General features: G+C 54.3%; 1 protein-coding gene across 1 annotated transcript; it reads right to left on the minus strand.

Annotated features, from left to right (window-relative positions):
• Nucleotides 1-235: 235 nt before the first annotated feature.
• On the minus strand, nucleotides 236-14,896 carry WNT6 (Wnt family member 6). The gene is made up of 4 exons (XM_081142192.1): nucleotides 14,601-14,896; nucleotides 4,819-5,039; nucleotides 4,274-4,608; nucleotides 236-2,729 (listed from the first exon to the last, which is right to left on the minus strand). Exons 1-4 carry the CDS (start codon nucleotides 14,678-14,680, stop codon nucleotides 2,268-2,270), a joined length of 1,098 nt encoding a protein of 365 aa, XP_080998318.1. The 5' UTR covers nucleotides 14,681-14,896; the 3' UTR covers nucleotides 236-2,267.
• Between the last annotated feature and the right edge of the window lie 9,998 nt (nucleotides 14,897-24,894).

Raw genomic sequence — 24,894 nt, forward strand, 5'->3', positions numbered from 1 at the left:
AGAATGTAGGCATAGAGCTGCCATTAGAGAAAGTATCTCTGCAGCAGGAGAGAATTAAGATAACAGGAAAAGAGAGGCAGAGATAAGCAGAAACAATAGCTGTGGGGTGGGGATGGAAAGAGACTTATGGCATCCTTTGGGGCCCTGGGTTCAGTTTGTGCCTGAATTCAGTTTTACCCCTGGGCTTCCCAGGTATAAGACCCATTAATTAATTTTCTTTGGACCAAGCTAATTTGAGCTGTGTATCTTTATTTGCAATCAGGGCCTGCCTGATACCTGCACACACAAAAAAACACCCCCAAAAAACATCAGCTTTCTATCCCCATTCTCACAGTAACTAACACTTATTAAGCATAAATTTGATATAAATTATTGTATCAGATGCTGTGCTGAGTACTTTTCATAGTTTAAATATATCTTCCCCACAATTCTATGTGAATGTGGGGTAGATTACGATGGCTGCAAATCCTTTGCCACTCTCCCATTGAGAGGTGGAATCTATTTCTCCTTCCCTTGAATTTTGGCTGGTTCTGTGACTTGTGTCGACCAAGAGAGAGTGACAGTGATGCTGTGCATCTTCCAAGGCTGGAACTGAAGAGACTGGCAGCTTCTGCCTCCCAGTTTGGCACAATCTATTTCAAAAGCCAGCCTTGTGTAAGAAGCCCCACTACACTGAGGCCACCATGCTGTGAGGAAGCTCAAGCTAGGCACTTGGAAAGAAGGAGGCCACTGGAGAAGCTCTGAGGCACTAGACGTACATGAGAGAAGGCTCTTGGAGTGTCCAGCCTGGCCCAGCCACCAGTGGAGTACAGTCAAGTGAATGACCACAGCCAATAGTTCTGCTGTAAGGAGCAGAACCACCAACCTAAATTTTGACAAATTCCTCACCTAAAGGATCATGAGAAGTAGTTATGGTGGGGTTGTTTGTTATGCAGCAATGGAAACTGAAACAGGATGATATTCCCATTATATAGGTAAAGAAACTGAAACTCACATGATCTATACTATAAACTTCTAAGCAGCAGCAGCACCAGCTTCAGACCCAAAGGTCTTGCTTTGCCCCACATACCTCGATGGGGACTATGAGAAAATTGGGGGCTGTGAATCCCAGCCTTTTGGCTATTCCCTCCCCTGCTCTTCCTGGAGGAAGAGGGGAGCATGAGATTCAGCTCTGGAGAACCCAGATCCCCAAACCCTTCCTCTCTTCCCTCCACACTCACCATCAGCTTCCTGAGAAAGAACCAGAAGGAAGGAAATGTAGTTGTGTGCCAGGAGAAACCTTGGAACAACTTTTGTTTGCCTCCCTCCAAGTGTAATTAGCAATGCTGTTCTGAGCAGTCTTTTCAGTGTTAATGGGGGTGAAGTTAGTTTCAATGTTAAGTGTGATGTTACTAATAACATATTTCATCACATTCTACAGTTCATAAAGTGCTTTAATCCTATGGGCTTGGGTGGCCCTATAAGTCTACCCACAAATCCCCCAGGGATCACAGAAACAGAAGGGCAGATGAAGGTGTCCCACAGCCCTAGAATTTTGATGAGAGCTGAATGAGCTGAGTACACCAACAGAGGCTTCCGGTCGGCTTCCCCCAGACCCTCTCAGGAGCCTGCTTCTTTAAAGAGGGATTGCTACTCTTCCCAGCTTGGAGATCCAGGCCCTAGGTGTGTGACAAGAGTGAGCAAGAAGAATGCCAAGGAGACTTGGCACTCTTCACCATGGTTGCGAGGAGAGCTCAGCCCCATAGGAGGGAAGATAGGGACCCAGACTGAGGAGCTCTGAATTGCTAGTTCTATCAAAACCATCTCCCTTTAGACATTCCTTCCAGAGTCTGGCCCCATGACAACTCGCAGGAGACCAGCCCCCCTCCCAAACTGTGGGCCCAGTCCTATTGGTTTAAATATCTTTATTGATACTAAACGTACCCACCCAACACACGGCCAGCAGTTCTGAGGAGCCCCGCATCCAGAGATCTAGAGAAGGGCTCTTTGGTTTCCATCTAGGGGCCAAGGAGAGAGAACTAGAGGACTCCCTGGAGTGTCTAGTCTCCCCCAGAACCCCCTAAAGCACCTCGGGGGGGGGCCCACTCCGATGCCCTGCGCCTTCCTGGGCGTGCGTCTATCTCCAGCCTCACTGCCTGTTTCCAGAGGCCTGGGAGATGGACTTTTGCAAGGGTAAGCTGGGCCAGGGCAGCGCCCCCTGCTGGAGCCCAGAGGTCGCAGGTGCCGAGAGGTGGTTCTGCGCGCAGTTCGGAGAGCCGCGCGGCGGGTCAGAGGCAGAGGCTGAGCTCCTTGCGCACGAGGCACTGGTGGCACTGCACTACGCAGCACCAGTGGAAACGGCACAGGCAGTTCTCTTCGAGCTGCACGCTCTCCTGGCGGTGCCCGCGGCCACAGCACAGCAGGTCGCAGCCGCTGAGGTCCAGGGCACTGCTGTTGCAGGCGCGGCCGCGCGTGCCGGGAGAGCCTGTGCGCCGGTTGGGGGCGCAGAAGTCGGGCGAGTCGGCGACGTAGAGTAGGTCAGCGCGGCTGGGCGGCTTGAGACTGCGGACGGCGGGCAGCAGAGCCTTGCCATCGTTGGTGCCCATGACACGCGAGGCGCCGTGGAAGCGCTCGAGCAGCTCCGCGCCCACCTCGCGGAACGGGGGCAGCTTCTGCCAGCAGGTGCGCAGAGCGCAGGAGCCCGACAGTCCGTGGCACTTGCACTCGGTGCGCGTGTGGCTCCGCACGGCCTGCAGGGAGCAGAGGAGCAGGCCGATGGAGACCGACCAGGAGCGCGGAGCGCGGAAAGGCCCAGAGGACCGACAGACGGAAAATGAGGGCGGGGGTAGTGGACGGCGGAGAGGAAAGACAGACCCCCCACCACCACCAAAGGAGAGGGCAAAGTGGGGAGGAGGAAATCAAGGAAGCGACAGCCCAGGAGGGTAAGAGTGACAAGGACAGAGAATTAGAAGTGGGGAGTGGGGGACAGAATGTGGCGCAGAGGCTCCGGGGTCCAAAGCCAGGGGATGGGAGAAAGTAGAATGGACAGCAGGGCTGAGATTCTCCCTGGAGCAGGGGAGGCGTCGTTGGTGGCTGTCGCACCTTCTCCCTCCTGCCAACCCTCAAGGCCCCAGGTAGGGCTGAGTAGAGGTGCACAGCCCGCTCCTCGGGCGTCTGTCTCCACCACCCTTCCCCAGCCCTCTCTGACAGGTATGTGGACCTGTCGGGACATTCCTCTCTGGGCTCCCTCTTACCCCCTGCCCAATGCCTCAGGCCCAAACTGCAGAGGACACAGAATGTGTGTGGGGACGCCCCTAGAGCACCCTAGGTCTGAGGCTTAGGGCCCACTGTGGATGCACTCCTGAGAGCTGGAACCCAGGAGTCTGCCCTTTATTTGCTATTTGTGTCTAAGAGTCAAAACCCCACTAGAGATGTATGGGGTCAAATGACCTAGGATGATCATCTCTGGAAGCTCAGTGTCCAGCAGCCAATCTGATCCACAGACATTTGTGTCCAGCCCCCCCTCTCAGGTTCTCTCCTTCCCCCTGGAAACATCTGATCCAGACAGCTCTCTTGTCCCTAAACAGGAGCTCCTGGGGCCTCCTCATTGCAGAGGGAAGGGGAGAAGCTGCCAGGGCCTGGGCAGGGCCTGCTCTAGGGTTGCTGGGCAGCCGGTTGACAAGAGCCCAGACTCAGTCACAGCTTTCCTGGTTTCTACCTGAGCCCTCTCCCGCCTCCATCAGGATCTAGCCCATTGCCCCTTGGTCCAGCCCCTTTCCAGGCCTCCCTCACATCTCCTGGCCCCCCCACCTCGGGACCCCATATCTTTGTCCCAGCTTCTGTCCTTCCTTTCATCCCTGACCTTTGTCTCCATCCTCTTGTCCCTGCCCTTGAAGCCACAGCTCTACCCACCCCAGTCTTTACCCACCTGTCCTGTTTCAGAAGTATGCTCTCTCTGCCTGGGGTCCCTAAAAGCCGTGAATGAGTCCTCTCCCCTGGGCGACCTCTCCTTACCCTGCCCCAGGCCCCCAGGCTTCCCAAGTGAGTCCATCTTCCAGGCCTGCAACCTCACCTCCACATGCCCATCCAGGCCCCCAGCCAACCTTCCCCGCTGGCCCCCAGGCCATACTGGCTCCCGCACATTAACAGCTTCCTCCACCCTCACTTCCTCACACACTTCCACAATGTGCTCCTACATCCACCCGCCCACACTCGCACTCACCTCTCCCGCACCCACTGACAAACGCGCATCTCCACGCTGGTGCACACACGCTTCCACTCCCTGCGCACTCACCAGCCGGCCGGCCTCGTTGTTGTGAAGTTGCACCAGCGCTCGGATGTCTCCGCTCCCCCGCTTGTGCCGCGCGTCCATGAACAGCCGGGACTTCTCATCCCCGAAGTCCACATCGTCCCCGCAGCCCCCCCACTCCCAGACTGCGCTGCCCTCCGGGGAGCCCACAAAGCCAGGGGGCCCCAGGGTGCCTGGCAGGGCGGGGGGTCGCGGGGGGGCCCGCCTGCGGGGCGCCTGGCAGCCACACTGCAGCAGCTCGCCCATGGAGCAGGCCTGCGTGACTGCGTGGCTGGCGCCCGCAGCCGTGATGGCAAAGACGAAGGCCGTCTCCCGGATGTCTGTGGGGACAGGGAGGGGCAGTCAGCGCAGCACCGAGGCTGAGTCCCGGGGGACTGCGGTGGGCGGGGCAGTGAGGCCTGGGGCTGGGTGGGGCTGGAAGACAGGGTCAGGGCAGAGTGCCCAAAGATCCGTGGGAGAGGTGGGGCCCAGGCAGCCTCCCCAAACCTCCACCCTCTCCCCTGAGCCCCAGGTCCCCTCCCCGCACTGACCCTGCTGCAGGATGCGCCCAAAGGCCTTGCTGTGGCTGGAGCAGTTCCAGCGGCGGAAGCGGAACTGGAACTGGCACTCTCGGACCCCAAGCCGGGCACCCCGTGCTAACTCAGCCACCACTTCCGGCTCCTCCTGGCACAGCTCAGCCTGCCGCCCTGCCAGCCTCCGTGCCTTCCTGCAGATGCTCGTAGGGTCCATGACCAAGGGGCTGCCCACTGCCCTGGGAAGCAAAACACAGCAGGTCAGGGGTGTAACTCGAAGGGTTGGGGATGGCAGAGAGGGAAACCCGGCCCCCACCCCGCTCAGCCCACAGCCAGAAGCTCAGATGTGCCTCCCACCATCACCAACTAAGACTGAGATCCTTCTCTCTGGTTCTCTTACCATTTCATCCATGTCTGCTTTCCCTTTTAACTAGAGCCTAGACTGAAATCACTATAGAGTAAGAATTATCCCTCCATGCACATCTTTATTAATAAATCCTTATATGATTTTGGCTCAAGGTGAAGGCAGCTGGCACCAGGTAGGCCAAGACTGAAATTCAACAGGCCTAGCCCAAAGGGAGACAGGGAAGAAATTAACAGAAGGAACATCAAGAAGGTCGTCAAAGAAAAGAAATTATGTATAGATACTAAAGATCTTTAGAAAAATATCTGGTCTTAGTGGACCACAAGCTGGCTTTGTGTCAGCTGAATAGCCCTGATGCTAGAAAAGCCTGGGCAATTCCAAGGGATATAGAAAGCCATTAGATGTTAGAATGTCTGGGGAACGGAGCCTCTGAGGAAAGTCACACTCCCTCTCTAGCCCAAGTTTCTCCTTCTGTAAAATGGGAAGATGGGCTTTGATCTCTAAGGTGGGCCCTCCTACCCTGAGATTCTGTTTCACTGAACTGGAGAGCAGGAGAAGGAGCTGGAGACTGAGGCTCTGAAGCACTGCAAAGCAGATAACAGTGACCCTTTTCCTGCTCTAGGAACTGTGGCCTTTCCAGAGCAGGATGGCAGCAAGCCAAGCCCTGTTCATTGGGGTGGCATAACTGATTGGAGAAGGGGAACACTGAGAGGGTGGCTAAAGACCTCATGGGAAGTTCCATACAATTTCAGAAATCCCTCCATTCCCAGCCTTCATTCTGACAAGAGAGCTACCATTTGGTTCCCATACCAGGCCCGTGAAGGTTAATTTGGCTGGGTGTTCACACCTGGGTGGAAGGGCTTTCATCAGATTGCTCTTATTTGAATGCTTAACTGGCATCCCTGCCTTGTGGGAATGAGTGAGTTGAGCACTTGGAGCTGAGGGTAATTTGAGACCACTCAGAAACCCTTCAGCAGAGGGCAGAAAAAGCCTCTGGGCGGGGAGAGAGAAGTGGCACCAGGAGATAGAAAATGTGGAGGAAAATGGTGGTAGATCGGTGCCAAAGGTTAAGGTGGCCTCTTTCCAGTTTAGCTTTAGTGCACATCCACCCCCACTGTCCCCGTTTGCTCCACAAGTACAGGCTTCGCAGGCATGTTCTGGCCCAACAACAATGAAATGTAATGGGCTTAAATAGCAGCAAGGGGAATGTAGGTCTTAAGGTAGAACTTAAGGCTGAGGAGTGAGATGCTTGAAGAGGTGCTGCAGGAAGATGTATAAGCTCAGCCCTTTAAGGTCTCCTACCACACACTCACACACACACACACACACACACACACCACCACCACCACCACCACCACCACCACCTCCACCATCCTACAGGTCATAGTTATCACCCCTGTCCAAGCAGACCAGCGATTTTCAGCCGTGTGCTGCAAGAATCTTTAAAGTATGCAATACCTGACTATTGAGCCAGGGGCACTGACCTGTTTTTCCTTAGATTGTCAAACAAAAAATGACACCAGCCAACCCAACAATAGCCATCCGGTGTGATTGAATCAGAATTAGACTTTTTTTTTTTTCCTTTCTTTGGATTGGCAAATTTTTGGTGTGCTGCAGAATTTTAGTAGTTAGTTTATGTGCCATGAGATGAAAAAGGTTAAAATCGCTGGTCCAGACCTTCCCTCCTCCATGCTTAGGACCTGCCATCACTGCATTCCAACTGTAGCCTGGGAGGGCCCAGCCCCAACCCTTCCCCAGCCCGGAGAAGTGAGGATGGAGCAGTGGGGAGTAGGCCAAGCATAGGTCAGCCAAGCTGCCTCCCAGTGGCCCTGTGACCTTCAAGAGTTGGTATCTATCTATCTATCTATCTATCTATCTATCTATCTATCTATCTATCATCATCTATCCCCACCTCTACCCATATATTTCACCTCATTACAAAAATAATATGAGGCAGCTTCTGGCCTGGTTACATGGGGTCAGTAGATAAGACTATAGGCAAGCTGAGAGCGAGGACCTTCATTTTCTTTTGTCTCCTAGGCAGGTTTTTAGGTGCTTAATTCATATTTCCCTTCAATTTTTATGAAAATTTTGCATATTATGAACAATTACTATGATACTACAATGAATACCGTTATAATACATGTTTTTGAATGAACAAATGAGTCATCTAAAGAGAAGATCCTCACTTGAGCCCAGCCCCTGTCCACATGTCATTTCACGACTCCTGTTTACTTTCCATAAACATTTTATTTCTCCCACTGGATTCAGAGGCAGGGAAGCAGGCCTCCCTAGGCTGTCCAGGTCCTCTCCTGCTACCCACATGTCCAGGACTCCACCTAGGAGTCTGGGGTTCTGCACAACCAACCCCCCCCCCATGTTATTAAGTTCCCCAGTCCCCTCCCCAACCCTGCCTTCTGCTAACTCCCTACTTTCCCAAGGTCGACTGGCCTTATCTTCCCAAGGTTACTCTGCCCCATCCCTATCCTCTCCCTCCTTCTGCCCCAGGACAGGGAGGGGGTATGCAGGGGAGCAAAGCAAAAATCTCTTGACTTTATCTGTTTCCCAGGGGCTAGAGATAGAGGACTCAGAAGGATTCCTGGCTGCCTGGGAACTAGACTTGTTTACAAGCTGGTCAGGGGAAGGGATGGGCAGTAGTAGCAGCCAGAATCCCAAGGGACCAGTTTGCTCCCTGCCCTCCTGTCCTCACTCTCATCCTCCAGTCTCAGGAAAGGGGACTCCAGAAAATGAGTGGCAGGGGGGCATTGGGCAAAACACTGAGCCTCACTTCAGTACCCTGGTCTTTGTCAGCTCTGGGTGAGCTGAGCCACTCTGGGCAAATCGGTTCCCTCTCTGGGTTTCAGAAACATGAGGAGTTAGCATGAAAGGCTTGCATACCCCGTCTAACCTTAACACTTGACTCCACATCAAAAAATAACTCCCCCATCTCTCCTCTTCCTTCACCCTCCTTCCTTCCCTTCTGCTTCCTTAGGGAATGAACTCTGCTGTTGGTGCCTCTGAGTCAGCACTGTCCTGGGATCAGCCCACAGAAGCTGTACCCTTTTGGGAACATCTGCATGCTTTGGGCACTGGAGCACAATGGTGGTAAGAAATATGTAATATAGAATATGTAGGGTCTGAGATCCTAATCAAGAAGACATTCCTGGGCATAAAAACAATGAAGCTAGTTTTAAAAGAAATCAGTATGCAGACAAGAAGGGACAAGCCTAGGGTTAGGGTTAGCCATTCTAACTGGCTTGGCCTGCATCAAGATCTTCCTCGCAGGGCAACATCTGTAGATCCTGCCCTGGAGGGCCCAGGTTCTGGCCCAACCTACCTTTCCTTTTCCAGAGTCACAGGGCCTAAGAGAACACCAGGAATCATGCAGTCCAGCTCCACCAACCTGACCCCCCTTATACAGATGAACAATCTGAGAAGGGAGGTGACCAATGCTGGCCACTCAGTGGAGGGGTCCCATCACAAGAAACTTAGCTATTTTAAACACCAAAAGGCCAGATGAAAATGGTCACCAGAGGTATCAGAAGACATTAGGTGGCCTCACCTGCCATCTTCCACACAGCCCTTACTCCTGGCAGGGTTGGCTAACTCTGCAGTCATCCCAGGTTATCCCGCTAAATTGCTGGACTCAGAGCCAGATACTCTCTACACTCTAAGTCATCAAAATCTTACCCAGCACCTCTCCAAGCTTGCCTTAGATTCCCCCTTGCCTTACGGTGCTGCCTCTGGGCCCCAGGCCCCACTGACCTTCTCCCTCTACACCATTCTACCTGTCACTCATGGGGGGGGCGGTGCTTGTTATCCTGCCAGTGGCATAATTGTTTTGTCATGTTTTCTTGTCTATCTCTCCAATTAGACTGGAAAAATCATTGAAGGCAAAGATCTCATGAGGAAGCATCATGTCAGTAGCAGAGCACACTCAGGACTCTAGGGACCCAGCAGACATGGATTTGGATCTGGGCTCTGCTGCTGGCTTGTTCTACAACGCAGAGCAAATCCTTAGCATGTGAAGCTGGCATTTAGTGTTTGCTGAATAACTGATGAGACTTAACCTTCTGAGCCTGTTTCTGCAACTGTGAAATGGAAGCAAATAATAACACCTGCCTACTTCCAAGGTGGCATATGAAAAGAGCCCGTCCAGAGAGTGGGCTTCCACAAATGACTTTTGTTTTGCCATTCACACCCTTTTTCATCTCTTGGCCCACACAGAGTAGGGCAAACAGTAGGAGTGCAGGCGATATTTGTGGACTCCTGAGAACTCTCTTTTCTCCAACTTGCACATCTCAGGCTGGGTCCACGTGTCTCCTCTTCTACCAGCCCTGCCCATGGGCCAGAGGACTCTCCAGGACTCCCACCCTCCTTCCCCAGTGAGCACTTCTGGGTGGATTATTGAGGCCAAGGGGATCGCAGACCATTCTGATGCCCAGCCTCTTCTGAAAGGTCTCACAGCCAGCTTCTCTACTTTTCCCACATACCCCGCCCCCTCAGGGTCCCTCATCTGACCCTCACCTGCAGGAGCCAGCAGAGGGAGCCCTGAACCCTGGGGCTGTGGGTGGGGGCTGCTCGGGGGTGGGGGAGGTGGGTGGTGGAGAAGGGGCAGAAAAATGTTGCCTGACTGCTGCGGAGGCGGCTGGGCCCGGGCCTGTGCCCGCCCGCCTGTCCTGTCCTGCTCTGTCTAACTCCCTAATTACTGCTCCCCCTCCCCCAGTCCCTACTCCCACCCCAACCACCACATCAAAGCCAGTGATGCCCCAGCTCCATTAACCCCTGCCTCCCCACCACCCACCAGCCACCCTATTCTACTACCCTGCCCTACCCCAATTTGGTTCCCTCTGCCCTGTCCTGGACACTGCCCCTCCCACCTCCTCCCACTGCTCTCCGTCCCATTCCTTTTGGGAGGGGCAGGGGCTTTCCTTTCCCTGATGGACTTCACCACACAAGAGGGCTTCCTATTGATCAGGGCTGTGGGAGGCCAAAGAGTAGACACATTGAACCTCCTACTGGATCCCCTGAGGACAATCTGTGCCTTCTGCTCTCCCATACTGAGGTGGGGAGCACCCATGTGGAGGTGGGGGTGGGGGAGAAGAAGGAGCCTGTGGAAGGCCCAGTACCCCTTTCCTGACTCCCACCCCCCGTGGTACCTGGGGTTAGATTCTCAACAGGAGGTGGACTCATGCATTCTGTGTGGCCTTGGGCCACCTCTTATCCCTGGGGTTTGCTGGACTTCTTACTGTGAGAAGATGGGACCAGATGACCTCTAAGTTCTTTCTTGGTCTAATTTCTGAATTAAATGGAGAGCTCAGAGCTGGAGGAACCAGTCAAAGAGGCCAGGTGGAAAATGGAAGAACCCTCCCAGCAAACTTTCCCTCCCTCAGCTCCCTCTCAGGCAGTGCAGGGGAAGCACCTAAGGTCTCCTCCCATCCCACTGCAGGCAGGAAAGAGGGTGCAAGCTAGAAGACTCTTCCCCCAGCCCCAGGAACAGGATTCTGTGTTCCCTGAATGCCTCCTGCTCTGGCTGGCTGGGTGCCCTGCTGCCAGTCTCACCACGGCCTGGCTGCCTGCCCCGCCCTGGCCTCGTCCCCTCCACAGCTGCATTTCTTCATCAAAGTACACATTCGAATCCCCCTCGCTGAGCCCTGGTGATCAAGCCTCTCACTGACCTCCCCCCACCAACTCCTGGCTCCTGATGAGAATGGGCCTGGAGGGGGCTGCACCCCCCAGGAAGTGTCACAGTGCCAGGACTCTGGTGGGCTCAGGGCATGCTCTGGCCCAGATTGAGCCAGCCTCCTTTGGCCCCTGCCCTTTTCTGCTCACAGCCCCATTGTCTTCCTGGGGGAAGCTGCCAAGGCGGGAGGCCTGGAGGGTGGGGCTGGGTGACCACCCCACCCCCATCCCCACCGCACCCTGAGCTTGGCTGGGACCAGCAACAGGACTGCCCACAAAGGGTGAGGGGCCCCAGATAAAGATGGGATGGCAAAGGGAGGCCAGGCCCAGTCTGGGGTGGGGGTCACAGCTGGAAAGCCTGGGTTTCGGGAAGAAGCCTCATCTTTTCCTTGCCTTCGTATGGGACCAGATATGAGGCTATCTTAGGCCTGTGGCTCCGGTTTCTATAAGGGAGGGGGGTGAAAGGCAAGGTGAGGTGGGGGAACAGCGTGAGATTGGGTGGTGTTTTTCCCAGTGGAACAACGGGAGGGTTAGTTTCTTTCATGGAAAACATAAAAAAAAAAGAGGAAAGAGGAAGAGAGAAAAAGGGAAAGTGATTTGGCTGCTCTTTGAAAGTGAGCTCTTTTCAACATACACCAATTGAAGGTGTAAAGATGGGTCAGGCATTAAGAAGAACTTGGGGGGAGGGCAGGTCAGGGAACAGGTGGAAGGGAGCTGGTGACTAAGAAGCTATAGCCTCTCTCTCTCTGCCTCATTCTCAAGATGGGATCTGTCAGGGCCAGAGCATGTGCTGGTCAAGATGGCCTCAGGACAGCCTGGTCAGTGTCCTGGAATCTGCGATTCTGAGATCACAAAGATAGGGTTACAGATGTGAGAGACAGGCAGAGAGGCTGGGGCAGAGTTTAGAAAGCATAAATTGCATCAGGGGAAGAAGGGGGAGAGGGAAAGGAGTGAGAGAGAAACCTCTGGAACCTGGAGCCAGGTCCCTGAGCCTATTCCAGGGCCAGGGCCACTCCCCTCCAGGACCGTCCTTTCCTAATCAGGACAGTCCTGTCATTCAGAGATCCTGGGGTCCTCTCTGTTCCCAGTCTGGCTGCTGCCAGAATGTCAGAGTGGGCTGCAGTGGCCTGTTGCAGGTCTAGCTGCTTTCTGGCCCACCACTAGCGCCCTGACCTGGCCAGTATTCTCTGAGAAGTAGAGAGAAGAGGGCCAGCAAGTAGGTCCTAGACATCAGAGAACAGCCTGGAAGTTCCTGGCCTGAAAAAGCTCCTAGCCAAAGTGAAGCTGGGGGTGGGGGGCAGGGGGTAGGGAGTGGAATAAAGAGGGGCCTCAGGCCACCTGGCATTCTGGGTCTGGCCCACCAGCCTAATCCTGATCTTGGAGGGCAATGATGGGTGTGGTGGGAACAGGAGTGTAAGCGAGCAGAGTCAAAGATCCTGAGAAAGGGAATCTGGGTTCAGACCAAAGGAATGAAGTATCAGAAACAGACAGAGCAGGGTGAAGGGGCCAAGGCAGGCGGAGAGGCAGGTTCTATCTGAGAAGCATCTGAGTGAGGCAGTCTCTGGACACCTTATCACCCCAGCCCCTCACTCTTCACCCTGCTCGCCCTGCAGCTGTGGCCATGAAGGCTTCTGTGTTCTCCCACACCTGCCCTCCTCACCTCCTCCCCCACTCCTCGCTTCCCAGCTTCAGGGTCAGTCTCCAAGGGACCCGGTCTCCCTCCTTCTGGTTTGGCCCTCACCCAGCAGCCCCTCCTGAACAAAGGAACCCCCACAGATACAAATCCCAGAAAGGTGAATCAACCAATCAGCAACACTCCATAAAATTGTCCCCAGCGCTTTTAGCCTCCAGGGCCCCAAAGGCAAGGCTCTGCCTTCTAGGACCAGGGAAGAGAGACACAAGAGGCGACGGTTGTCGAAATGCAGTGGTTGCCCAATGCTTGGGATGTATTGGGAGCACAGAGGAGGCAAGGGAGGGAAGACAGAGGGACAGCTTCATGGAGGAAGTGTCGTTTTAACTGGAAGGACAAGAACAATGTGGACAAATGGAGAGGGAGGGGAGGGAAGGCAACAAGTGTCAGGGAGAAACCCCTGTCGCCATACCCTGAGAAAGGGAAAAGTTAAGAAAAGTGCTTGGAGAGCAAAAGATCCCTTTACAAAGCTTTGCGTGGGACCCTGGACTTTAAGCTTAAACGAATCCCCCTTTGCACCCATGAGGTCTCTGCCAGGAGAACCTGGGGTATGGAGGAGGAAACTTACATTTAAGGGGTGCCTCCCAATGCCAGATCATTTTGCAGATCATCCCACCTAATGCTACTACCAAGCCTGCCAGATAGGGGGATTGCTTCCCCGTGTTATGGTTGAGACGTTGGGGGACGTCAGAAAAAAAGTGACTTGCCCAAGGTCACAGACTTAACGAATGGAGGAGATTAGATCTCAGGTCTTTTTCAAAGCTGCTACTGCATTCTGCTAGAACAGGATCAAAGGACGCGCGTTGCCTAGCCGGGACCTGGATCGTCCTCGACTTGCCCGCTCACTGACACCCCCGAGGGACGCTCTCCCGCACCACGGAGGAGAGACCTCGGCCAGCAGCTCCCCGTGTGGGCACCCTTCTCTCCATCTCCCAGAGGAGACGGATCCGCCTGCTCGCCCCCCCCCCGTCCAAATCCCGGGATGGGGGAGGAGCGGAATGGAGAGAATCCAGCCAATAACGCGGCGATATGCAAATAGACAAGACTCTGCCTTCTTAGGATTGGCTGACGCATCAGCGATACTGTCCAAGTCCCGCCTCTCCGAACGCCAAGGCTATTCCGGGATGGTTTTTGCTGCTCTGGAGACTCGGCAGGAAAAAAAGTCGGCGGGATCCAGATACCCGAACGGTCCCGACTCGGCACCCGCCTTCCTAGCCCCTGCTCCGGCACCCCAAACCCGAAGTTCCTGCAGCCTTCGCTGCCGAGGTGTCTGCTCTGGCTAGGGCCACTTTTAGAAAGACGTGCTCACCCCTTCGTAGGCCAAGCCTCCCTCCCGCCCACCGGACCCTTCCCGGTTCCCCGCACCTCCTGAGCTGCACTTTTACTTTATCTTTGACCCCCCATCAGCAAGTTCCCCGCGCCTGGGTCCCTTTCCTGCCTTTCCTCCTCTTCTTAACTCGGGGGGGGGGGGGAGGAGGAAAGAGAGAAAGCCAAGGTCTTGACTCAGTTTCCCCTTTCCGTCCCTTTCCTGCCGCTACGGCCCACGCTGAAGGAGCCCAGAGAGAAGTGGGTAGATTTGCGGGCAAAGCGGGGCGGGGAAGAGGCAGCCGTCTGACTCTACCTGCCTGTGACTTCCGACCTAGTTCCTCTCTTTCCCCGAATCCAGGCTGCCTCCCCTAAATCCAGAGCCCTCCTCGCACGCTTCTTCGGACCTCTAACTACAGATCCCCGTTTCCCCGGTAGCTCTCTGCTATCCGGCCCCCCACCCCCCCGTTCCTTGGTGACCTGGATTGAGCGCTCACCCCGGGCGGGAGGTGGGGTGCAGGACGCGGGAGGAGGGAATACAATAGAAGGTGCGGGGTTGGAGTAGGTTGGAGCCGCCTAAGGGGTGGTTCGGAAGAGCCCGTGGAGGCCGGCAGGAGAGCGGTACGCACCTCCCCCGCACTGCCCCGGGGCGCAGGTAGAGCCGGGAGGCTGCGGGACCGCGGTTCGGAGCAATCCGTCACGAGGTCCCCACCCTCGAGCGCCGGGAGCCGCACCGGGACCGCCCGATGCAGCACTCACCACCACAGTCCGCCGACGTGCGCGGGACACAGGAGCAGCAGCAGCAGCAGCCCGAGGCGGGAGGGCACGGGCGGCAGCATCGTGACCGCTCGACCGCCCGCCGGTGCGGGCAGGGGGCGAGGCTGCGGGGCCGGCCGGTGCGCGCGGAGGCCCGGGCTTCAGCGCGAGTGCGGCTCCGGCGGCGGCGGCCGGGCGGCGATGGCTCCGGCGGCGGCGGGGGGGCCCATCCCGGGCGAGGAGGGCGCGGCGGAGGCGGAGAGCGGACGGGGCAGCCAGCGCCTGTGTCTCCTGCGGAGCTCGCTCGAGAGAAGAAATCAGAGCCGGGGGCGGGGGTGGGAGGGGAGCGGGGCCCGGGCAGGGGCGGGGGCCAGGGAGGCTGTCGGGGTGGCAGTTGCGACAGTCAGGCGGCGGGACTCTCGGGAGGGAGCCTAGAGCCCCGGGGCGGCAGACGCGGAGCGACGCGAAGGGCGGGAGCGAGGGTCCGGGGCGGGGCCCGAGCGCGCTCGTGGCTGCGGGACCCGCCCGCCTCACCCCCTCGCCTCCCCTCTCGCGGAATGGGAGCCCCCAGCCGTCGCGCGGAGTCGGGGGCAAGGAGGGGCGGGGAAGTAGGGTGGAGCGGGGTGAGGGCTGGGGGGGAAGAAGAGGAGCTGAGGAATGGGGGACGGGCTGGAAAGGAGACGTTTGACAGGTTTGTTGACTGTAAAGAGAGAAAACTTCCCAGGAATGAGGGAGTTTGGGTGGGTGGGGGGGAGGGCGGTGCGGAGGGCGATGCTGGAGCGGGGGCCAGGAGATGAAGTCCGCCTGGGGCTCTGGGTGCTCCGGGGAGGGGTGTCTGTCGAGCTCGAGGGTCCGGACGGGAGGACTCTGGAGGGGGTCACCTCTTACCCGTCCCCGCCTCCGTGCCTCGCTCCCCTTCCCCAGCCTCTCCTCGAGAAAAGGAGGGAGCCCTAGGCCTCCACTCTTGCTCCCCAGCCCCCCCACCCCGCCTCTTCCAACCCGTGTTCAGGGGAGGGGTGTGGGGAGGGGAGACTAGACAGCAAGAGGAACCTCCTGATGGCCTCCGCTCAAGCGCTCACACTCCAGCGAGCGATAGAGAAGAGGTTGCAGGCTTGCGAGAGATGGCGGGCTCAGAACTCGCCGCAGCCGGGCCTCACGTATCCGCGGGTTCCTGCCTCACGCTGCTTCCCCAACTTGGTGGGGCCAGGAGGGGCGGGAGAGCCAGCTGCAGGTGAGATGGCATTTATTCGATTCTCTAATGCCACAAAAATGTCTTTGATGCCCCTGGCCCCCTCCCCACGTGGGGAGATCAAAGGCTCCGTGGGAAGGAGGGACAGCTCCATTCATCACGGCCCTGGGCTGGCAACGCCTGCAGTCTGTGCTCCTCCCCTCCGGCCCCACATGCCCCCGGGGTGCTGAAGGACAGGTGGTGCGAGACATTCCACAGCAAGGGCCAGTCTCGAACCACCATCATCTATCTGGAGTGGCCATCAATTTTTAGGAAAGTACTGCGGTGGGGAGAACAGATCTAGGTGCAGACACCTCAGGCTCCCAGAGCAAAACTCCTGGTGCTTTGAGTGGGGGAGCCCCTGAGCTTGGACAGGGAAGCCACTTCCAAGAAAAACACCCCTGGTGAGCAGAGAGAAGGCAAGATTCTGAGTACCCCAGAGACTGGAGGCAAGTGGGTCAAGATGAGACTGGGGAGCAAGAGGATGTGACAAAAGACCGTAGGTGCCTACCCCACAGTAGGAGGCAGATCTGGGAAAGGAAAGGAAGGGTGAGAAGTGGGGAAAAGAAATGGAGAAATGTTAGCCTAGGCACATAGGGAGTTTGTGGGTTTGCTGGAAGCCCCGTCCCAGGGCCCTGGTTGGTCTGGGCTGTGTTGGTCTAATTTCTGGGTACAGAGAGTTCTGGTGAGGGGTTGGGACCCTCTGGAGAAGGGGAGGGGGCCCTGGGGGAGGAGCTGGTGGCTGAGGGAGTTAGTGAGGAGGCCGTGGTCCAAGTGCTGCCTTTCCCATTTTAGCCCTTCATAGCGTCCAGATGCCATGCACAGCCCCTGCACCTATTAATTTTGTGCGCATTTGCTGTTTCTGCAAGGCAATGCCAACTCTGGGCACTGCACACTCAAAGACGTGCCCAGGTTAGGTACACACTCAGGCCAGATGGTGCTGAACAGACTGTTGGTGGCTCTGTGGGGGTCCCTGGAGGCTGCAGGTGGCCAGTGACCAGCCCCCCCATCCACTGCCTGGGTTCTGAACCCCCTGCCCCCACCCTGCTACTGTTATTGCAGATTATGAAATGCTCTCCCTATCCTGCATTCTTCTCCGAGGCAAGAATTTTAATGTATTTGTCTTTGTCATCAGGGGACCAGGGCTCTGGGACCGCCCTGCCTCTGCCTGAGGAGGGAGCGCCCCAAATCTGGTCCCAGCTGCCTCCAGACCCCATCCTCTCTCCACTACCACCCCCTCATGCCCTAGCCCTGCCCCTCGCCTCCCCCTTCTAAGACACAGTCTCTCTGTGGGGTGGATAAAAATGATGTTATTGAAACAACAGAATTGGGAGCAGTGGCAGGGAGCAGGGATCAGCTCAGGAAACTGGGGTGTTTGCCAAGAAGCCTTCTCCCCCGCAGGAGGCCTTTCTGCCCCCGCCCCCCACCTTTCCTACAAACACACACAGATTGCCCCACCTCTCCTGCAGTACTCTCTCTGGTCAGATCTTGCAGACTATTTGCCCATCCCTGGACTCCCCAATTCCTTGTCCTCTCCTCCCACCCCAGAGTCCCATTCCAGAATCAGTTGGCTCAGTGGCGCCTGCAGAAGCCCTGGGAAAGTGGAGGTGTGGGCTGTGGGCTGTGATGGACAGGCCTCCGGAAGCCCCAGTTACCAGAGCCTAGGTTCCAAGGGAAACTTGCCTCTGCTCACTCCCTTTTGCCTTCTCTGCACCCTCATCTAGGAGTTGGCAGAGCCAGAGCAATGCCTTCTGCCCTTATGCCCTCCAAACCTTCAGATAGGTGATTTCAGAAGTTATTGAGATTTCAAGTCATCGCTATCACCTTAGAAGACTTTCCACAGAGAAGGACTGGGGGACCAGGAGATAGAGACAGGGCACACAAAGACAGATCAAGATGCATGCACTCACAAGCACCCCCCCCCCCCCCACACACAGCTTGGCACAGACTTTCATATAACTACAGAAACCACAGGACAGCCTCATCTCCCCCAGACAATGCTGGATTACCCACACATATGGGTGGACACACAAATGGGCTGGCTCAGGATGAGACTCATGCCTGCCTACCTGGAGATCACACACACACACACAACCTCTGCACAGACATGCAAGTAGAGGAACGGTCACAAGAGATTGGAATGGGAACACAGCAACCAGACATGAGCAGCTTGAATGGAGTGGTGCCACTCTAATCCCCCTTTCTCTGTCCTCTGGGCACTGCCCCCCCACACACACACACTGCTCTGCCTTAAGTCCCACGAACCTGATAACTCCACATCTAGGCCCTGGTGCAAAAGAGAGAGGGAAAGGAGAGACATGGGTGTCTGGCTATGGGGTTGGAGAGGAAGGGGGGGCAGAGTTGGGGACTGCGGAGGGGGAGAGAGGCACCTGGAGAGAGATAACATCAGAATTGCTGCAGGCACAAGCAGAGCCCTCTGTCTCTGTCGGATTCTCTCTTTCTCTTTCAGTGTCTTCACATCTCTCCCATCTCCATAGTTCGGCCTCTATTTGTGTCTGTCTCTAAATCACTTTCTCTGTTTCTTTGTTTCTCAGAATGACTGAAGCTGCAGGAGCCCAGGAATTTGGGCCTGTGACCCTTCCCCTCCCAATAACCTCTCTCTCTTCCCTCCCCACTACCCTCCCTTCCTCCTTTCCCAGCCATGGGACCTAATTCTCATTCCTTTAGGATGGTGACAGGACTTAAGAATTCCTAAGGGCCCTGCGTCTCTGGGTCCCAGGAGAACAGAGGCAAGGCCAACTCTCTAGAGAGATAGAAGGAAGGAAAAAGATAGATAAAAGAGTTACTTTCCTCTCCCCTCTGTACCCCAGATCCTTCCACTCCAGCTTTTCGCAGCCCACCTGAAGTCGAGAGAATGCACCTTCCCCACTGAGAGGGTGGGAACTCAAACATCCAAGCTTTAGCCAGGCTAGTCCCTGAATTGCAGGCCAAGTTTCCTCTGAGACTCCCTCTGGGCCTTTGTCCAAGGGAACCCCCACCCCAGGCCCCGGTTCCCCACAGAGCCCAGGTGCCTCCCATCTTCCACATTGCTCAACCCTAGCCATGTCCCCAACCTTCCTATCACCCCATTAGTCAAAGGGAGAAAAAACGGGGTGGGGGGAGCAGGGGCTGACAGGGAGGGGCTGCTGGCCCACCAGGACTGGGCCGGGAAAACCAGGGAATATTTGTTTCCACTTAGCTTGGCCCAGTGGCCCCAAGTAGAGCGGGAGTTGTAGGACTCAGGTGCTTCGCCAGCCACCCCAGCCCAGGCCCAGCTCCTACTCTATGGATGGTGGGTGGGGTGGGCAGAAGGACCCTGGGTATTCTGGGGGGAGCCCCTACCCTTTTCTCACTGCTCCATTCTTTGCCAGGCAACACCAGCTATCCCCACAGTGTCAGCTCTTACCTCTGAGGAAACCGGGGCTCCTCAACCCAGGTCTTCAGACCCAGACTCTCTCCTAATTGTGTTGGTGTCTGCTGGCTCTCTCTCCCTGGGCAGCAGTCAGCAAATTTTTAATTGACCACCTACTATGTGCCAAGCACCCAACTAGATAGTGGAGAAACAATGATGAGCAAAAGCAGACCTAACCCCTACCCTCAGGAAGAGGATGGCCATTACCTATATCATCTCACAAATAAGTGGAAACCCATGCCCTTGACCTCTGTGGTGAAGGAGAAAGGAGGGGCCTGTGAGAGCCTCTGGCAGGGGGCTGGCCAAGTCAAGGAAGGTGGAGAAGGCTTTTCTGAGAAGGGAATGCTCCAACTGAGATACAAAAATAAGCTAGGGTTAACTGGGAGACACAAGGGAGGGAAGAACATTTCAGGCAGAGGGAATGGCCTTTGTAAAAGCCCTGAGGAGATATGGAGAAAGTGTTGCCATGGGCACCGAATCAAGGTGGGCATGGGGTGGAAAAGAGGCTGAAAAGCAGCCTGGTGGGAGATGAGGCTGAAGGTCTCATTTGGATGATCAGACCAAATAAAGCCTTACAGGCATGGAAGGAAATTTTTTTCTTATTTTTGAAAGCAATGTGAATTCTACAAGACAAATACATTGCAAGAGGGAAGGCAAAGAGGTGGAGGGGGACCTCTAGTTTGAAAGAGAGCTAGCAGATATGTAAATGTGTAAAAACCCAAACAAAGGTGAACTATAATATTTAGAGACACTTGCTTGGATACAAAAATAAGCTGTCATAAAGGTCAGGATAGTACTTGCTCTGGGGGTGAGGGAAGGAGGCAATTCTATTTTGAGGGGTATGGCTGGCAAGGTTCTGTCTCCTTTCATGGCAGTTGGTTTCAAATCTCTTCAATTTTACCTTTGATTTGTGCTCTTTTCTGTATTAGCTTAATCAAAGGGTAAAAAAAGCAAAGGGAGCCACTGTGGAGATTTCATTGAGACAGTGAGTGACACGGCCAGTTCTTGATTTTGAAAAGGTGGCTCTGGCCACAGTGTGAAGAGTGGCTTGGAGAGGAGCCGGAGTGGAAGCAGGAGGAACAATTAGGACGTTCCTCAGTGGCCCCACTAAAAAGCCCTGGTGGCTTTGGCCTGGGTCAGGGGTGGAAGAGATGGAAAGAAGCAGACAGTTCTGACTGGTACTGGGGAAACAGGGTTGAGTGGACTTGGGGAGAGGTTGGGAATGGGGGTGAGGAAGAGAGAGGTGGCAAGCATGCCTTTGCTGTTGTTACCTGGCCTAGCAGGGTGAATGGCGGTGTGTCTGCTCAGCTACGGAGCACAGGGGAGGTCGGGTGGGGGGGTTGGGACATGAATTAAAGATGCTTCCGAAACATTAACAAGAGCTGTCGAGTAGGCAGTTGGATATATGGTCTGGAGCGCGGAGAGGAGGCCTGGGCGAGTCATCTTGATGTAAGGTGTAATTAAGCTGAGAAAGCGGAGCTGAGATGACCCAGGGGAGAGCGAAGAGTGAGAGGAGCCTTGATGAAGTGCGGTGTTTAACGGCTGCGTGGAGAAGAAGAGGCTGCAGCGGGGGCTAAGGAGGGGCTCCAGGGGCAGGAGGGGGGAAAGAGCACTGTGGCCACAGGGGCCAAGGAAAGACAGCACCTGGAGAAGAGAGCGGTGGAAAATCATGTGGACCACTTCTGAGATGGGTAGGAAATGGTATCTACAGAACTCACGGGGAAAACCACTGAATCAGTTAAACCTCAGGCTAATTTTGCCAAAGCACAAATATGACCCCACCATTTTCTTGCTGTAGAACTCCCATCAGCATACCTTCACTCACAAAATCCAGTTTGTGCTTCTTAGCTTGGCACTCAGGCCCCACCAGTTTGTCTCTTTGTCATCCCAGCCTCTCCTTCCTTTTTGTCTCCCCCTGAGCTCCAGGCTCACAGTGGCTCTTGGTCAGGCCTCCAAACCCTGCTCCCACTCCCCCCCCACTCTCTTGGCCAGACTCCACTCCCCAGCAGGCCCAGCTCAGCCCTCACATCCTCCAAGACCCCACATACCTAGAGTAGGAAGCAATCACTCCAATTCCCAATAACTCGTGACACTTTGAACCCGTTTTATAGGAAGTACAGCCTTTAAAGTTGATTTTGTTTGTATATTTTTCTCCACTTGCTTATGAGTGTTTTGGAAGGTGTGAACTATGTCAGGCCTGCAACGGACACTTCATAAACTTGGGTTCCATGGAACTTTGAGAGAGTGAAAGATATGCTGCCTGGGAAGGGCGAGGCCACCTCAGCAGGTGTGGTGTCACCTCCTCACCAAAACCAAGTCTTCTGAACTCAGGTTGGAAACTGGGGCTTCAGGGGAAACCAGGAGATTTCTTAACATCCCCTCTCGGGGTACATACACACAACCCACCCTAGCAGCATGGCTTCTTCTCAGGTAGCCTAAGCACAGAATCACAGCGCCATCTCCTGCCAAGATGGGGCACTGTTCCTTAAGAGAGGTGACCAAAACAGAAATAGAATTTAAAATGAGAACCATGAACATCAGCCTGTTAAATTAACAACAAAATTTTAGAAGGTGTAAAACAAAACTGGGAGAGGTGGGGAGAAACTTTTGCGTCCTCGCTGGTGGCGCTATAAATTCAACCACGCTTCCTGGAGGGCATGTTGGCAAAACTGATCATATACTTTGCATGATTTTACTTCTGGGGTGATACCCAGTGTAAGTTACTTAAGAGAAACAAAAGAACCCACTCAATGCATGCAAATGTAATTATAAATATGTTTTCTATCTTAGTGACGAGCTAGAAGCTTATGTAATGCCTAGCCAACAGCAGGTATGATTTGAAGCGAGGAACGAGCTCTACAAAATAATTCCAAGTGACAAGAAGAGGACCCAACATGGTTTTATAGTAAAAACTCTGAAATAGAAACAGTGCATGTAGCAATAAGGATCAGAAGAGGGTTAATAACCTTAGAAGTAGCTAATCCTCAATACTGAAGAAGCCTTTTGCCTATTTATTTACTCTTTGGTTGAAGCTTGTTTTTATTATTAAGGCTTCAACTATTCAGTGGAAAGAAATCAAATAAGGAAGGAACCAATGAGGAAAAGGTCCGAAGCTCCTGGGGCTGAGGAATCTCCTGTAAGGGCAATCAAGGTCAGAGACCTTCCCCGGACGCTTTTCTCCAAAACTTGCCAACTCCTAGCACAAGGCCATGCACATAACGTGTTCGAGAAATGTCTGTGGAGCCACTAAGTGAAAATGATTACCTGCCTGAAATATCGGCCGTCTTCCTCCCTGCCGTACTTCTCTCAATAGCACTGGAGGGAGTTTTACCTGCCACAGTGTCCCTCGTTGGATTCAAACGACTGGGCCTTTACACTCCTACCTCACTTGGTCACCAGATATGTGGGCAGCCCCAAGAAGGGCAGAGTGTTTCTCTGAAACTGTCACAGAAGGAGCTGACAGCTGGAGACGATTTGCTGTCTCTACTCCCTGTAGCTGGGCAGTAAGTGCTTCCATGAAGGGCAACCTGGGCTGTGCATCTCCGTGTTTACCATGGGACATTTGGCAAGTGAGGAAACCGAAGCCAAGATCAGAGGCATCGAGTGGTAGAGCTAGGAGTCTAGCTTGTACTTCTGCTGGCACCCTTATCCCCATCTCCCTCTGCCTGTCCCCCAGTGGCCCAGTTCTACCCCAGGAGAAGGCCCCAGGCAGAGCCACCCCATCAAGGAGGCTCCCATGGAGCAAATGTTACCAGATAGCATGTAAGTGATCAGAAGAGGCCACAGGGTACCCAGCAGGGTCAGTGACATTCCCCAGGGCATCAAAAAGGCAGGCCCTGGAAGGCCCTCTACCCACTCCATCTCCTCTCTGGCCCTACTCCCCCAGACATATGGCCTTCATGGGCACCTGTCCTCTGATCTTCCTATATTCCCATAGGCCAAACATGACCTACCCCACCTACTCATATGTCTACTGTCTGTCTTCCTCCTGCACAACAAATCCCTCCACAGCACAGATGCTGCCCCCGTCCTTGTCTCGTAACTATAGCTTTGCATCATTTACTTTTAATTTCAAAGGACAAGCAAGATTACATGCACTGGTGTTGGAAATAGGGTGGGGCCAAATTCAGCTCAACCCCTTAGCAGCTGGGGGACCTTGAGCAAGTAGCTAGCCTGTCCGTGCCTTGATTTCCCATCCAGATAACACCCACCCCCTAGAACTGTAACGAGGACTGAGTAGCATCATGAAGACACACAGCAAGGTGAGGACCTGAAGGTTACCAGGTTCTCATTTCCTAGGGGTGCTTGTTTTTTTAAGCAAGAACTCAGAGTGAGGATCAAGTCTTCTTGCACTAGATGAAGAAACAGGACTCCAGGGCAATTCCTAGGCAGCCAGGTGCATCCACACAGTGTCACCCAGGGGAAGGCGATGCATTTCCTGGGATCTTTACATTTAAAATGAGACAACCTAAAGAAAAGTATTCGGTAAATTATAGTCCGGGTGGTGCGTGAATATAGCAAAGTCCACAAAGGGGCCTGCAAATGATGGATTTTGGGGAAGCATGGCCTATGCCGAGGTCATTATTAGACCCACCCATGCTCTAAGGGGGGAATTGAAGAGGCCCAGAGAAGATGACAGGCCCACTGCCCAAAGCACAGCAGCGTTCAGCCCTCATTTGTTCCTTTCAATCCAGGGGTCACCTGCTCCAGAGAGTTCCTGGGGTATGTGTGGAAGGCGGATTCCCCAGCCTGGGAGTCCAATCTGACATGTCCTATGTCTTCTTCACTCCCTCCAACTCCCTCCACTCCCAGGTATGCTGGGAGCAGTGCTAGAAGGAAGGTCGGAAGGCCTATGTTCTGGTTTGAGGAGCTGATTTGCTTTGTGTTCTTAAGCAAGTCACTTCCTCACTTGCTGCCTCAGTTTCCCCATGTGACAGTAGAGGGGAATGGATGAGGCAGTCCTGTAACAATTGTGGTGAATCCTTATGGCCAGAAGAGGGCAGCAGACCCTAAGGAGCAGATTCAAAGCAGCCTTCAGACCATCCAGAAGGAGCCACAGCGAGACCTGAGAAGTGACGGCTTCAGAGATGGGGTAATTCTACCGACAGATGGAAGGACCGAGGGGGGGCGGGGCTGCTCAGGAGAAAGAGCTCTGTGTGGGCACAGGGCGAGCTGCATCCCAGCCTGGCTAGGGGCAAGGCGCTTTATCTCTCTGGGCGAATAGCAATTAGAGACCAACTGGCTGGTATTCAAAGGCAACATTTCATTCCAGCACCACCTTCTCTTGGGGCCTCCACTATTGGGTGGGAGTTGAAGATTAGATTCATTCATATTCCCTCTCTCCCTCTTTACAAAATATATTTATATATTTTAAAATATTTGGGGAAAAGAAATGTAGCATCATGAGAGACTATTGTTTTCTACAGAATGCCTTTTTTACCTCATCTAAAAGTTCAAAGTGAATTCATTATTTCAAGATGTTTAAACAAGATGGCCCATCAGCACATTACTGATAATAGTAAAAAAAAAAAAAAATTAAACCCCAAAACAACCCAAATGTCCATCAATAGGGAAAAAATTATCTACATTATAGCAACTACCATAAAATATAAACTCTCTACATATACTGATAGAGGTCAAGACATACTGTTCACGAA

This window comes from Miniopterus schreibersii (genome assembly GCF_964146895.1).
Source record: "Miniopterus schreibersii genome assembly, chromosome: 7".
Taxonomy (NCBI): Eukaryota; Metazoa; Chordata; class Mammalia; order Chiroptera; family Miniopteridae; genus Miniopterus; species Miniopterus schreibersii.

Coding starts and splice junctions, on each gene's coding strand:
- WNT6 (XM_081142192.1), bottom strand. CDS start 14,680: ATGCTGCCGCCCGTGCCCTCCCGCCTCGGGCTGCTGCTGCTGCTGCTC. Junction 5,040..14,600: donor CACGTCGGCGGACTGTGGTG/GTGAGTGCTGCA, acceptor TTTGCTTCCCAG/GGCAGTGGGCAGCCCCTTGG. Junction 2,730..4,273: donor ACAACGAGGCCGGCCGGCTG/GTGAGTGCGCAG, acceptor TGCTCCCTGCAG/GCCGTGCGGAGCCACACGCG.